This window comes from Myotis nattereri (assembly GCF_964212035.1).
Source record: "Myotis nattereri genome assembly, chromosome: 18".
Lineage (NCBI taxonomy): Eukaryota > Metazoa > Chordata > Mammalia > Chiroptera > Vespertilionidae > Myotis > Myotis nattereri.
The window spans coordinates 13,558,418-13,571,233 of record NC_138093.1 but is presented as its reverse complement, the minus strand read 5'-3'; the positions used below and the strand labels follow the sequence as shown (position 1 = coordinate 13,571,233).

Here is a 12,816-nt window from a genome sequence, read left to right as displayed (position 1 = left end):
ATGGATTAAAATTAAACTTTTGAAGAAACATTAATTGAAGTATTTCATGAACTGTTTTCTTTCACCATATCATTATGAAGGAGCTCTTTTAGTGTATAACAAAGCTATGAGCTTGGGTTGGAGTATATACAAGTTTTCATTTATGACTAGAAAGTGGGTACATTTTTCAAAATATGATTTTAATGTATAAGACTTGTTATCTTTTTGTTGTGTTTTTCTAAAAAAATTTCTACAGGAGCAATTTGCTTTGATGGACTTCAGCCTTTGCCCAAAAAAATTCTATTTCATGGCTTCTGAGAAGGTTTTGTGTATCATTAAGTAGGGTTGAATCTTACCACTGTCAACAATAATTATTCCTTGAGTTTTTTTTCCCTGCTATAAGGTGGTGATTGTGTGTTTTCTTGTGAAAGATCAGAGCCTTTGATGATCTAGCTTTGTAAGTGTTTATGGTGTATGTTTATATGTTTATTATTGCTACATTTTACAACCAAAAATGATAGCTTAGAGCAGTGGTCGCCAACCGGTGGTCCGAGGACCACTGGTGGTCCATGAGGTCCGAAAGGTTGGCGACTGCTGGCTTAGAGCATTGTTTCCCCCAAAAGATAGCAAAAGATGCTTCTTTTTAAAGTGCCCTGGTTCAAATATATTTCTGCAGTTTGCATATCTTATCTCTCTCTTGAGAATAACAAAGTATATTAACTTACTAGAGATAATTATGGAAGTTGGAAACGAAGGATAGAATATCTATTTAGATAGTGATGGCCAGAGGGAAGGGGCACGGGCTGGGTGGAGGTGGGCAAAGGAGGGCGAAATGGGGTCATCGGTAATAGTGTCAACAATAAAAATAAATTATATAAAAAAAAGAATATCTATTTAGAGAAACAGTTTCACAGATCAAACATTAAGAAATACTGACTTGCCCTAGTCAGTGTTTCTCAGTGGTTAGAGTGCCGGCCCAAGCACGGAAGAGTCATGGGTTTGATTCTGATCAAGTGCACATACCTGGGTTGCAGGTTCAATCCCCAGGCCCCAGTCTGAATGTGTGCAGGAGGCAGTCAATCCATTTGTCTCTCTCACATTGTTGTTTCTCTCCCTCCCTCCCTCCCTCCCTTCCTTCTTCCCTTCCCAATCACTCTCTCTAAAAATCAATTGGAAAAATATCCTCGGGTGAGGATTAACAAAAAAAGAAAAAGAAAGAAATACTGGCTTAAAGTGTTATTTTAAGAATGATTTTGCTTTCTTTCTTTTCCTGCTTTGTCTTGTTTAAACTGTGAATGATTCTGACACTAAAATCTACCCCTTCCTGTGGCCTTTCATTGTGCTGTGTTGGGCTTGTTTCATGACTGCACTAGAAACATCTCAGTGATTTGCTCTCTTTATATTGGCAAGTAAGTCCAGTGTTTTCTGTGACATTTAGCAGAAATGCTTGTTTAGTCAGGATTTCCTTTGGCCTCACATTTTAATGTCCATCTGGTTCCCACTGGAATGAATGAGAATATCCAACTGGCCTAAATTGTTTATTGTAAGGCAGGGAGTTGTTCTTTTTAACTCCTCTAATCTCTGCTTCTACAGGCCTGTCGTCTTTACTTCAGAGCGTTACTGGGAACCCAGCTCCAGCCAGTGAAACTGCATCCCAGAGCACTTCAGCTTCCCCTGCCAACACCACTACAGTCTCTAACATAAAAGGAAGAAATCTACCCTCCAGTACCCAATCCTTTATTCCCAAAAGCTTCAACTATTCTCCTAATTCATCGACATCTGAAGTCTCTTCAACTTCAGTCAGCAAGGCCTCAATTGGGCAAAGCCCAGGGCTTCCAAGCACTACGTTCAAGCTGCCATCCACCTCTCTGGGGTTTACAGGCACCCACAATACTAGCCCTGCTGCCCCACCTCCTGAAGTTGCCATGTGCCAATCTTCAGAGAGCTCCAAGCCAAAGCTGGAGTCCGAGTCCACCTCCCCAAGCCTGGAAATGAAAATCCATAACTTCTTAAAAGGTAATCCTGGTTTCAGTGGCTTAAACTTAAACATCCCAATCCTGAGCAGTTTGGGGTCCAGTGCCCCAGCAGAAAGCCATCCCTCAGACTTCCAGCGTGGCCCTACTAGCACTTCAGTTGACAACATTGATGGAACTCCTGTGCGGGATGAACGCAGTGGGACGCCCACCCAGGATGAGATGATGGACAAGCCCACATCCAGCAGTGTAGATACCATGTCCTTGCTTTCTAAGATCATTAGCCCTGGTTCTTCAACACCCAGCAGTACAAGATCACCACCCCCCGGGCGAGAGGAAAGCTACCCCAGGGAGCTCTCCAATTCTGTACCTACATTTCGACCCTTTGGCCTGGTCAGTGAATCATCCTATAAGCAGCCTTCTGATGGAATGGAGAGACCATCTTCCCTGATGGACTCTTCACAGGAGAAGTTCTATCCAGATACTTCTTTCCAGGAAGACGAGGATTACCGAGATTTTGAGTATTCAGGGCCTCCACCCTCTGCCATGATGAACCTAGAGAAGAAACCAGCCAAGTCTATCCTGAAATCCAGCAAACTCTCTGAGACCACCGACTACCAGCCAATCCTGTCCAGTTACAGCCATAGGGCCCAAGAATTTGGGGTAAAGTCTGCCTTCCCTCCATCTGTAAGGGCCCTCCTGGACTCTAGTGAGAACTGTGACCTTCTCTCACCTTCCCCTGGGCTGTTTGGTGCCTTCAGCATAAGAGGGAATGAATCTGGGTCTAACCGGTCACCGTCACCGAGTAAGAATGATTCATTTTTCACCCCTGACTCCAACCACAATAGCTTGTCTCAATCTACCACTGGGCATCTCACTTTGCCACAGAAGCAGTACCCAGACTCTCCTCACCCAGTCCCACATCGTTCCCTTTTCTCTCCGCAGAATACCCTTGCTGCTCCCACGGGCCATCCACCCACATCAGGCGTGGAGAAAGTCCTGGCCTCCACCATTTCCACCACGTCGACGATTGAGTTTAAGAATATGCTTAAAAACGCCTCACGAAAGCCCTCAGATGATAAGCATTTTGTCCAGACCCCCAGCAAGGGCGCTTCAAATGAAGGTGTCAGTCTCTCAAACCTCACCCAGCCCAGCTTGACCACCACTGAGCAGCAGCAGCAAGAAGAGCACTACCACCGCATAGAAACCCGGGTCTCCTCCTCCTGCTTAGACTTGCCTGACAGCACTGAAGAAAAGGGGGCCCCTATAGAAACCTTGGGTTACCACAATGCATCCAACAGGAGGATGTCCGGGGAGCCCATACAGACCGTAGAGTCCGTTCGAGTTCCTGGGAAGGGAAATAGAGGACATGGGCGTGAGGCTTCAAGGGTGGGTTGGTTTGATCTGAGCACCTCAGGCAGCTCTTTTGACAATGGCCCCTCAAGTGCCTCTGAGTTGGCATCCCTTGGGGGTGGGGGCAGCGGAGGCCTCACTGGCTTTAAAGCAGCACCATACAAGGAACGGGCACCCCCATTTCAGGAAAGTGTCGGCAGCTTTCGTTCCAACAGTTTCAACTCAACATTTGAGCATCATCTTCCCCCATCCCCCTTGGAACATGGGACACCCTTCCAAAGAGAGGCAGTGGGGCCGTCATCTGCCCCGCCCGCCCCTCCTAAGGATCGTGGTGGTGTCTTCTCTCGAGAAGCACCCGCTCATCTACCCTCTGTGGATCTTTCGAACCCCTTCACGAAGGAGGCCGCCCTGGCCCATGCTGCCCCGCCCCCCACTCCTGGAGAGCACGGCGGAGTTCCTTTCCCCACCCCAACCCCTCCGGCCCCTGGGGAGCATAGCAGCAGTGGTGGGAGTGGTGTCCCCTTTTCTACTCCACCCCCACCTCCCCCTGTTGACCACTCTGGGGTTGTACCCTTCCCAGCCCCACCACTGGCAGAGCACGGAGTGGCAGGAGCAGTGGCAGTATTTCCCAAGGACCATAGTTCTCTCCTTCAAGGGACCTTGGCTGATCATTTTGGGGTGCTCCCAGGACCCAGGGACCACGGGGGCCCCAGCCAACGGGACCTCAACGGCCCTGGCCTTAGCCGTGTACGTGAGAGCCTGAGCCTACCCTCCCATTCTCTGGAGCACCTGGGCCCGGCCCATGGAGGAGGTGGGGGAGGCAGCAACAGCAGCGGTGGCCTCCCCTTGGGTCCCTCACACAGAGACATCATCAACCGGAGTGGTATGATTTTGCGGAATCCCCGGCCAGACTTTCGGCCTAGGGAACCTTTTCTCGGCAGAGACCCTTTCCACAGTTTAAAGAGACCCAGGCCACCTTTTGTTAGGGGCCCTCCGTTCTTTGCACCAAAACGCCCATTCTTCCCTCCCAGGTACTGATGGAGACCAAGGGAAAGGCATTTTGAACAGCCGAGAGAGCATTGGAAGTAGGAGTTTGGTTTATTGTTGTTTGTTTTTCCTCCTTTGATTTATTTTTCTATGACCAAGGGCCTCCCTTCCAAAGTAAAAAGTCGTACATATATGCTTACATTTCACTATTCCATCCAGTCCTCCCTCCCACGGCACTTACCTACCTTCCCTGAGTTGTTTGTATTTTAGGGGGTGGAGGGGAGCAGGCAAAGGAACACAACCAAAGCCACTTCCTTTGGCTGGGAGTTTGAGGGACGGGAAGAAAAACAAATCTGCTATTACCCCATCTATTGAAGAGCATTACTGCGTTTGAAATAAAACTTCCACCAGAACAGATAATAATGTGCAATGTTGGGATGTTATTTTGGGTTTGGCTTATCAGTAGTCAATGGAAGGGTTCCTGCCCCCTTCTCTCTGCAGCTACCCTGCTGTAACCAGCTTGGCTCCCTTCCTGTGGCTCTGTGCCCTGCTGACAGCCAGGAGATGTTGCAAGGGAGGAAATGCGGGAGAGCTCAGCGCTGTCATGCTGTTCTGCTTTGTTTGTTTCGAAAGGCGTGTGGAAGCTGAGCTCTTTACCTTTCTCCTCAAATCTTAATTTAACAACCACACAACAGGCAGCCTTTCCACAGCACTGTCAGGCCGCAACTGAGGAGTGCTCTTCTGTCCTAGTAAACGTTTTTCCTCTTTGTTTTTGGAATGGAAGAGAGCAGGCTGAATATATTTTGAGGTTAAAATACGTAGTAATTACAATAGAGAGTTAGAGAAGGGGACTATTAACAGTGTGATGTGACCTGCCCATCCTTCATAAACGAGAGTGGAAACCGTTTTTGAGATAGTTCCGCTCCTCTGACACCCAGCTCTTTCTGCTTTTCTTTCTTGGCTTTCTCAGCTTCGCTCCTGCTGTGGCCAGAAAGTCGCTCCAGTTGACAGTTGTCACAGAGGTGGAACTGTACTATTGTCCCTGTTTTTTTTCCATGTAAGAAGTAGACATTTTTTACCCTGGTGCCTCCCTAACGTAAGTGATACTTGTTGGCATATTTCAGCAAAGGTTAACTACCAGGGAGAGGGGATTGTCTTTATCTTTCCTTTCCCCTTGCCGTGCTCCTGTATTCACCCCATTCTTGGTATTTATTTCAAAGAAGGTTCAACAGCATCATTCCTTATATTACACCTCTTCAGATGGGTCCTGGTAACAAGTGAGTATTACTAGACATATTTTTACAGAGGAAACTGGAGGACATGAGAAATCCAAATTTACCCCACTCCACAGTAGCTGCCCATCACATATCAAGGCTCAAGCCTTATCCTCACTTCCCACTCCAGTAGGAAATAAAGGATGTTTCTGCTCTTAGTCATTTCCATAGAAAGTTCTGCCTGAACTGAAAGGCTTCTTATTTGTGTTTCTACAGAGAGTACTGGGGGATAGACAATCACAGCACTTGAGTGTTTCTATCTTTATATTTTAGGGACATTGAAAAGCAAATGTTGCATTACTATTTGTTATTTAGTGTCTTATCCTAAGGTACACACACGGGTAAACTCCAGCTAGATGAGTAAAACAATATGAGTGTTTTAGAGAATCCTAGTAAGTTTCCTATTTTCTTCCAGGTTAGTATAGAACTACAGGAAGTGGGATTGCTTTGGATTCCTGCAGTGAAACCTCAAAGGTGGGGGATAAGACAATGTAGTGACAGAAGGTGATGCTTTGTCTCAAACTTGCTTTTCAGATAAAGAGCAGCTTAAGCCAGGTGTGTCATAGTTTGGGGGTTCTCTGTAAGTTATTCCATGTTATTTATTTGGGCTCGCTATGTGTCCTGTGGTTAGGGTGCTGCAAGTCATTCATCTCCCTAATGCATTTCTGGTCCTAGGCCAACTAACTGTTCTTTCTTCCTTTGACCCTCTCAAGCCTCTCTGCCCTGTGGCTCTCCCACACCAAAAATGCATGATACCATGACCTTGTGTGTGGGATGGGGTATATAGTGTAGCAAAGCAAAGAAACAGTATAGTTACATTGAGTCCTCAGACATTTGTTTAGGAAAACGTGTAAGTAGGGCAGTGAGGGTGGGGAGGGGGAGTTCTATTTGACTCAACTGAAATAGAATTTTTTTATTTTTTTGCAGAAATTAAGGGGGATGTTTTTCATTCTAGAATAAAAGAATGTGAATTCTTTCTGCTGCTCTTGTTTAAGCTAAAAGTAGTGTTTACTTGAAAAGGCTCTCTGACCATTTGGTTTTATAAGAAAATATGGGGATGTCAGGAAAGTGGCCTCCTGAATGTTGGGACAGAAAAATTGTCCTCAAAAGTATGATGGCTAATACATGAAAGGAAGACCATGTACAGTTTTAAAGATGGACTTTTAAGGGCTGGCTTTCTTTTGTGGGCTGTTTTGTTTTTAAGCCACAAAATCCTCCAAGCGCTTGTTTAGGATGGAAGTGAGGATTTGTGTGACTTTGAGGTGTTCACTTTAAGGAACTCTTGTCTACAGCAGTAAATGAAGACGACAATGTACATATGTGATATAGTGAAACAAAAGACAATTCTGGTATTCATAACATGAAACAGGGGTTTTATTCTTTCTGTGTCTGTGATTTAAAACTCCGTGCCCATGCTCTGACTTTTGTATTTCAACCTGAGTTTAAAAAAATAAACAAGATATTTTTTAAAGAAAGCATAACATAGTGTGTCTTGGAAAGGACATGATTCACAGGAAAGCAGAATATGCGAAGTTGTTACTAAGGTCTTTGGTGCTCACTGTAAAATCACAGACAGAGAATCAGTGGGGATTGTGAATACACTGGTACCACCTAAAACTCTGATACAGCGTCAGAAATGAGAGGTCTTAAGTAGTTTGTAAGTTTACTCTTCAGTGAGCTTAGAGGGAGGCTCTCCCTGCTTCTGCCCTCCCAAATGTTGAGAGTAAGTAGAATTAGGTTTGATTCCAGGGAGGGTAAAATGATCAGAGAGTAGGACTTTGATCCTTTCCAATCCCAGAGATACAATGTTTGTGATATATATGGTACAGCAAACCTATCTAGATAATGTGAATATGCTAGACTTCCTAATTGCAGAATATTCACTATTTCCTGAAATTACTGGTTCATGCAGAATTAAGCTTCAGCTGTTACTGTTTTGAAGCCGCTGTAAATTACTGCTTTCCCCCCTTTTTCCTCCCCTCCCCTTTTTTGAATGGGCGGGGGTGCCTGTTAATATTAGAGATGTTCTATGATATTCTCACGTGTTCAGTGTGGAAAACAAAACAAGTACATGCTTTAGAGGCAACAACATTGAAATCCTTTTGAAATGTGTATTATCACTTAATAAAATAACTAGTTCTCAAGGTTTGACATTTTTCTTTGAGATTTGGGGCTTCAGCCAAGGGCCTCTGGCTTCTCTGGTGAGTGCAAAGAGTAGGAAACTTCTCCAGGAGCTGAAACTGCTGCTTTGTGGCGAAGGCCTGTCCTTGGAATATCGACATTTTCTCCAGCACAGACCCTGCATGACTGTCCAGGGCTGAAGGTGAAACCAACTACAGAATGCAAAAAGAAAAGCCTGGATACATCTCTGAAGATATGATTGGATTGGCTTTGGTCTAAGTGTGTGGGGAAAGGATGGTTGGTGTGCCTGCGCACTTCGGAGGCTCACACAGATACCGCAGACCACCCATCTCGTCCCTTCCTGTGACCATGTGCACCTTCCTCTTCCAGCCATTCCTTTCTTTTTTTAAGTCTGTTTGTCTCCAATATTACGTTTTTGTTTTCCAGTTTAATAAAATATGGTTTCCTTTGTGGTGTGGTTGGCTCTTCCCCTCTCACATTGATCTTGTCCACCTGTCCCCTTTGACTTCTGCACTTGGTGTCTCTGAAGGCAATCTGAATCTCAAACTCATGGCCGTGTGGGTTTTGTTTGATCCTTTGTGTAATTCGGTTTTGGAAAGGGATTATGGGTGGGATGAGATCAAAGATGTTCAGGGAGTGGCTGGGCTATACTGTGTGGATAATTATTTGTGTTTGTCTCCAACAAGTACAATTGTGAGCAAAGAAGCATTTGTAAAGCAAGCTTAGGATCTGGAGAGATGACGGGTCCTCAGGCCATCTCTACCCACATCTACCCTTTTTTGCTGCATATTAATTAGCAATCTGTCCTACAGAAACCACACAACCCTTCTTTCTTGCCCCATCCCTTTTCCGTAACCCACAGAGGCTTAAAGAATGGAATGTGGGCTCTCGGGTAGAGAGAGTCACGGGCAGGCATCTAGATCAGGCCTGGGTCACTGGCAGGATAGAGGCTCCAAATAGCAGCCTTGCTTATGTGAAGCTAGACACGTCACCAGAAATTCAGAAATAGCAGCAGCCTGGGAGCACACCCAGAGGTAGGGTGTACCGCTGAACTGACTGCCGCTGGAACCTGGCTCACCCTTTTCTTCCTTGTCCCCTTGGGACCTTGACTGCCCACCTGATTCTTGTCTCCACCCTCATGGAAGCAACAGCTTTTAGACTTTCTCATTGGCTTTTCTGGGCATGCTGAATATGGATCCTTCCCCCAAAATTGTTTTTAGGCCAGTCTGGTATAGGAGGGATGAGTTACTCCCCCATGTATGTAGATACAGTAACACAAACACCATCTGAGTGGATTTAGGGTACTGGGGTGTTTCTCATACTTGTTTATGAGTAACTGTATAGACAAGTCCGGTCAGCTGCTGCTCACAATTGCTGAGTAATAACTCACTGCGGCTGCCTAGACAAAGCTGCTAAAGGGGCGTGAGTGAGACATGGGCTCCTCAGTAAACATCCTGTTCTCCCCCCACGTAGAAGAAAAAACTGCATGCGTCAGGTTAAAGGAGCAAGTCAAGTGCAGTGTAAACCATCAAATTCTGACTGCTGGGGGAGAACAGGAGGAACCTCCTATGTTTATGCGTTTGAGAGGAAGGGGATAAGGCTGAGATCTATGTAGAAATTGACGCTGCCGTTACCTGTGGTTCCTTTATTTTTTCCTTGCCCTTTGTGCTCACTGTGGCCAGAGTCAAAAGTGGCGAATACAGATGTGGGTGGAAGGGCTGGTGAGCAGTGCCAACAGAGAGGACAAATCCAGGCCCCGGCTTTTTGTGTTTGACTCAAAGGGGTGTTGGCTAAACCAGTCCACCCTGGATCTGTTGGGGTTTGTAGCAAATTCAATGTTCCAGAACGTCCTTATTTTTCTTATTACTTCCTTATGTGTTTTTTAAGCCTCACCAACGGATGTTTATTGATTTGAGGGAAAGAGAGAGAGAAACATTGATGTGAGAGACAAACAGATTGGTTGCCTCCCATACCCGCCCTGACCAGGGATCGAACCCACAACCTAGGTATGTGCCCTGACCAGAAATCAAACCCCAAATCTTTTGGTGCACCTGGCAAGGGCTCCCTCCCCCCTTTTATTTTAATATGTTTTTATTGACTTTTTAGAGAGGAATAGATAGAAACATCAATGAGAGAGGAACATCATTGATTGGCTGCCTCCTGCACGGCCCCCACTGGGGGATCAAACCCACAACTGAAATACGTGCCCTTGACCGATTCGAACCTGGGACCCTTCAGTCCACAGGCCGATGCTCTACCCACTGAGCCAAACCAGTTAGGGCAAGGGCTCCCCTTACTTTTGAGAATTACTTTGCTGCGTAATTTGTGGAAAAGAGATGAGGACTTGAGACCTCTTACATTTTTCTTGGGGTAACGCAGTTGAAATGCATGGAGAGACAGGAGATGGGTGGCACCCTGTGCCTGAGTTTTGCCCTCCCCTGGCTAGGAATTCTTTGCACCTACACAAGACAGTTCAGGCCCCATATCTCCTAGGCAGCCAGGCATTGCCAAAGGCAACAGAGACTAGTAAAGGATGGATTTGAAATCTTGGTTACTGGGGAGTGGACCTTAATTGCCTTCTGTAGATGTGTCTAGGACCTTCTTTTGGAGTACTTTGATCTTTGTTTTTTACGTCAGCATCGAACCTCAGTTGACATCCCTGCACTGGTTCCTGTGTTTGGGAGACTTCTCTGTTTTTCCTTTGAAGGGTCGTTTAAGAGGCGGCGGGTAGAAGTGGCTGTTTCCTTGTTTCTCTTCTATAGACTCAGGAGATGTCTTGGGGAAGGGAACTAGAGAATTTAGGTGCACCCAAGGCTTTGTTTTCAAAGCCAAGTTCAACTTATTTCCATGCTCCTAACAGGAAGCTTTCCCCCCTTTATTTACTCAGCAAAATTGGTTGAACTTTTTCTCCCTTCATGGCATCTTAAAGCAATGTTACAGTAAAAAGCTTGGCCCCATCCTAGATCTTTATCACTAAGGGAAAAAGCTTTTTAATAAACCAAAACTCCCCATACCACCTGCTGTACCTTTAGACACTTGGCTAATTGGGTGAGCCTCAAAAGCATTTGGTGGCAATGATATAAACCTTTATATATTTTATCTTCTTAAATTTATCTTTTTTACCTCCAATATCTTTTCTGTCTCTTTGATGCAGGGAATTTTTGCTTCTAAGAGCTAAGATAGATTTGGAAGTTTGTGTTCATCTGATGATAAGTGGGAAATGTTCTTTACCTTCAGTGGAGAGCATTCTTAGATATAAGATTATAACAACAATACCACCTCAACGCTTTAGCTCACTTTAAGATGTCTATTTTAAAAGTGAAGTAAAACTGAGAATCTCCCAAAACTTGATTAAGGGTCTAGGATACCCTTAACTGAGGATTCCCTTTTCCCTAGACTTCTGTGAAATCTGGCATTATTTCTTGAACACTTCTTTTTCCTTATCTTTAGTCTGCTAGAAAAAATTTTCTTGGCTTTTTATTGGACTCCTCTCTCCAACCTATATATGAAAGCCTTTTGGGCCCCAAACGCTCCAAGTAGTGTACCTGGAGAGCAAGCGGAGCCGTGCTACCAAACATGATGCATTCTGACTCGACTCTTCTGGTGTCTAAGAGGCAGCAGAGCATGGCATAGTATATAGGCTTTGGATTCAGAGATTGGGACTTCTCTGAGGGTAATTTTCCATGTTATAAAGGGAGCATAAGAAGAGCTACTACTTGTCAGGGTTTTTTTCTAGGAATTAAGATAGTGAAGACAAGCACTCGGCACATAGGAGGTGTTCAGTGATACTCTGTATGGAAATAAGAGCACTTTTAGGGATGCTTCCCAGGCAGGCTAACTGGTTAAAATTCCCTGAGGCTGAGACAGAGTAGGCATAGTTCAGAAATGGTAGCAGAACCGGCGATGAACGAATTGGCCTTAGCTGGCTTGCTTTTGCTGGCTTGCTTGCGACAGAAGGAGAAATTGAATAACTTGAAATTCCTTCCTTCATTGCAGCACTGGTTACATAGGCGATGATGTAGTTGTTGATTGATCAGCATCCCACACACAGCTCAGTGCATTGCACGTAGTGAGTAGCCAGTAAATGTTTGAGGGATGAGTATAGGAAGCTGCCATAATAATGGAACTTACTTATTCCATCATCTCTCTATTCTCCACACACAGAAAGGACAAGGTAGAATGATTAAAAAATGTGTGTCAGTATATGTACCCTTTGGAGCTTCAACTCAATACAATGATTGGTACATTCTTAATTCAATAATTTATTGAGACCTGCAATGTAACACTCCTGTCCTTTTTGGTGCAGAGCTATGGGAAGAATTCTGCCTCTTTTTCACACTTTGTGAATGCCACTTATAAATCCTCACTTACCTTTTCCCAGACACACACACACACACACACACACACACACGTGATATCCCTTTTCCACAGTCTTATTTCTTTTTGTATTTCAGGGTGTCTAACATGTAAGAAGATGGAGCCAAGATCTAGAATGGTGCCTGTGACTCAGATCAACTGCTGTCTTTCCCAGACAGAACCTCTGGCCTCCGGAAACCTAGATTAAACAGCTCTTTTCTGACAGCTCTTCCTCCTGAGTCCTTGATTCCATCACCACTGGAAACTTGAGCACCAACTCTAACCACCCCCACCCCCAGGTGAGGGCACTAAGGGAATCACTGAGAGCCTCATAGCTGGCTCCAAGTCCACTTTCCCTCTCACTTGACTAAAATCTGACTGAGATTTTGTTTTTACTGTGCAAGAAAATAAATATGCCTAGTCCTGTATCCTAGATATAGTATGGAAAGAGAAAAGGATAAAGGAAGTTGAAAGCCAGAATGGGGATGAGAGGCAAAGGTCTTGCGTAGGAAGCAGAGAGCCAAGACTCTGGGTCAGGCACCTCTTTCTGAGGTAAACACTATTACCAGTGGTGAAAAGCACAGGACTTGGATTAAATCCAGAATTAGCACTTAAACTGTTTGACTTTAAATCACTTACCTTCTCTGACTTTACTAGTAAATTTCTCATCTATAAGATTTAGAGGTCTCCTAGGTCCCTCTTAAGCACCATGAGTCTGAAGGGACTCCAAGAAGTGCTCTCTGCAGATGCTC

The 12,816-nt window shown here is 45.0% G+C and overlaps 1 protein-coding gene across 4 annotated transcripts in view; it reads left to right on the top strand.

Moving 5' to 3' along the window:
* RPRD2 (regulation of nuclear pre-mRNA domain containing 2) overlaps positions 1 to 7,027 on the top strand; it is a 66,139-nt gene extending 59,112 nt beyond the window's left edge. For 2 of the 4 annotated variants that reach the window (XM_081112733.1, XM_081112732.1), the window contains 2 exons: positions 1,573 to 2,757; positions 2,898 to 4,709. In XM_081112733.1, coding sequence (XP_080968859.1) covers positions 1,573 to 2,757; positions 2,898 to 2,986 — 1,274 coding nt within the window. In that variant the 3' untranslated portion in view covers positions 2,987 to 4,709. Of the gene's footprint in view, positions 1 to 1,572 lie in introns of all 4 variants that reach the window. The other 2 variants (XM_081112731.1, XM_081112730.1) reach the window with 1 other exon arrangement.
* Positions 7,028 to 12,816: the final 5,789 nt, after the last annotated feature.